Raw genomic sequence first — 2,912 nt, 5'->3', positions numbered from 1 at the left:
TTACCACACAGCCACTCTTGCGCCTATATATATTTTTTTTTCGTTGAAAAATTAAAATTTTACAAACAAATTTTTTTCAGAATCCTAAAAAAGAAAATAAAAGCCGAAAAAAGTGAAAAATGAGAGGGTGGTGAATCGAAATTTTGAAAATTTTCTTTTACAGAATCTTATCCCCCATAACCAAGTACGTAGGATTCCGTAAAAAAATATATATATCCATTTTCTCGAAAGTTATGGCGGGAAAATCGGACCTTGGAAATTTTCCGAAAGTCTTCTCCCCACCCCAGATTCAATTGTGCAAATTTTTTTTGTCATATTCGTTTTCTACAGTTAACACCCAGCAGGCTGGGGTTATTTTTTTTTACTAACGGGTGAAGATATTTATATTAACCCTAAATTGAGTGTCCCATATAACCCCTCGTAAATTTTTTATCTTTTGGAATTCGTGTAATGGTTCAAAGTAGACTGACTATTTCTAGCACGTTGAGTGACCACATAGAGGCTCTCACGTTGACCAGAGTAAAATCAGTAGTAAGTAGCGAAACCCGAAGAAATTTCATGTTTCATAATGGTGTTTCGGTACTACTAAAGCAGCGCGGACCCGAACGCGCTAGCTAGTCTTGAGTGGTCGATCCTAACCCTGTCCCTAACCCTAACCCGCGTGTGCAAATGAATACGTGTTTAGGGTTAGGGTTAGGGTTAGGATCGACCACTCACGACTAGCTAGCGCGGACGCGCGTTCGGGTCCGCGCTGCTTTAGTAGTACCTGGTGTTTCATGTTAAAAGATTTCATAGACTTTCTCCATCCTCGCAGTTCAAAACAGGCATAAGTACAGAATTGTGTCCCCAAACTACGACACAAATTTGTTCACCTAAAACTTTCTTTAGAACGCTTTTAAAAAAAAAAACCGTAACTTTACGAAATAAAGTTGTAAAGATTTATAAATTTAGGCACCAGAGCCCCTCTGTGGTTGCTTGACACGCTAGAAATAGTGAAAAGCTTCTTCAAACAACACACTAACCGGTTTAAAAAGTAGACACTTTGGCTAATACATTCCGAGGTAAACTATGCGAGTTAAAAAGAAAAAAAGGAAGGAACAGGCGGAATGGTCATAGCGGCGAAGGTAAAGAATACGTACACTTGGTGTTTAGGATTTGGGGTTAGGAGTTAGGGTTTTTGTTACGCCGAAAACGGGTGTTGTGCGTATTCTTTACCTCCGCCGTTTGGTTCATGATCGTTAATTCGTGGGTCCGATTCTCGTACTCAGCTGAAAATGAGTACCAAAACACAGCTGGGGTGGAGTGAGGAATAACCTTGCTATTGTCAGGTGGTCTTGTGTTCTCAGTCGTTTACACGCGGCCTCATTGGGTCTATAAGCTTCAGACTGCGGCCATGCTACAGCAACACATTGAAGAGTTTTAGTGAAACAAATCGATCTCAAGACTTATTTTTTTAAGCCTGACACTTATTCTATCGGTCGCTTCCTCTTAAATACAGACGTCCCGACGTATCTACGTAACCCTAACCCCTAACGAGTGTGCACTGTAAAAACATCCTTACGTCGGGACCTCTGTATTTAAGAAATGCCGGTCGCTTTTGTCGAACCGTTAATTCATGGAGGACATAAAACAAACTAACACAGCAGGCTGCTTTCAGTTAACCCTTCACCAAGCAATAGCAGAAGACACTTGCCTAAGGTGCCACACCTTCGGACCGAACCTGGAACCATGTGGTTGGGAAGGTAACTTCTTAACTACAAAGCTTGTATGTCACCCTATTGAATTCTCACAAAGCGCACCCATTAAATGTATTGATAGATGATAACGAAATAAATAACAGAAGGGTTAACAACGAAGAAGAAACGACGTTAGGAATAATAAGGCTTAACATAGATTCTATGTCGAGTTTATACAGGAAGTCAAGAACACGTGGAGTTAGGAGCAATTGTTTGATTAAATGAAGTATTAAAAAAAGAAAAACATACTCAACATACTTGTGTTTGTTTAATGTCCTTATTATCCTTGCGACGTTTTGTATCTTGCAGTTTCCGTTTCTTTAAAGGTTTATCGTTCCGTATAAAAAAAGACATTTTAATGTATTCCTTAAACTCCGGGGACTCAGTCTGAAGTTTCGATCGCACCTGCAACCGGAAGCAGTTTGACAGCTGAAACACCGTCTGCGCAGACTCGTCAAAATACTTGACATTACAGTGATCTCCCTTGAAATAAACGTAGTTTGTGTTGTAAGTTTATTTTCCGTCCACATGATTCTGGGTTCGGTCCTACACCGCGGTACCTTGGGCGAGTGGATTTGGTAGACAGAAACTGAAAGGATCCCATCGTGTATACATACATACTGTGGTTAATGTTTACTTTAATTCCCGGTCGCCAAAGCAAGAAAAAAACAAATGTAATAGGTGTTAAAAAAATGTGTATTAAACGAATCGAAAACAAAAATTGCACCAACGACTCGGGGACGGAGGGAGAGGACTTTCGGAATATTCACACGATCCGATTTTTTCCCCTCGTAACTTTTAGGAAAATGGATATCTTTAAAGGAAATGTTATATAAATACCTTTCAAATGGCACAGATTATGATTATAAAGAAATTTGTGGGGGAAATTTTTTTCCGATGGGGATGGGGAGAAAAAAAATTCATAAATTAATATTTTGCTTGAGTGTAATGGAAATAAGCTTGAAAAAAATTTTTTAGATTCATTTATATTTCCTTTTAGTAACAGAATTTTTTTTTTTTTTTTAAGATCCCATGTATTATGCTGAGAGAAATAAACTCATAAAGACAGTGTTGAATATGGTTTCACTATGGAAAAAAAAAATTAAGGGTGATTTAGCTGTTGTTTTCACCACATCTACAACGTTGGGATCATTTAAAAAACCCTTTTCTATTACT

General features: G+C 38.4%; 1 protein-coding gene across 1 annotated transcript in view; it reads right to left on the bottom strand.

Moving 5' to 3' along the window:
• LOC106875571 (U3 small nucleolar RNA-interacting protein 2) overlaps window positions 1–2,556 on the bottom strand; it is a 19,536-nt gene extending 16,980 nt beyond the window's left edge. Inside the window, exon 1 of the mRNA XM_014923776.2 lies at window positions 1,995–2,556. Within this exon, the coding sequence (XP_014779262.1) occupies window positions 1,995–2,090 (96 nt within the window). The 5' untranslated portion in view covers window positions 2,091–2,556. The remainder of the gene's footprint in view (window positions 1–1,994) is intronic.
• Between the last annotated feature and the right edge of the window lie 356 nt (window positions 2,557–2,912).

Source organism: Octopus bimaculoides, chromosome 20 (assembly GCF_001194135.2).
Source record: "Octopus bimaculoides isolate UCB-OBI-ISO-001 chromosome 20, ASM119413v2, whole genome shotgun sequence".
NCBI lineage: Eukaryota > Metazoa > Mollusca > Cephalopoda > Octopoda > Octopodidae > Octopus > Octopus bimaculoides.
The sequence above is the reverse complement of the archived record's forward strand: the minus strand, read 5'-3'. Positions and strand labels throughout refer to the sequence as shown.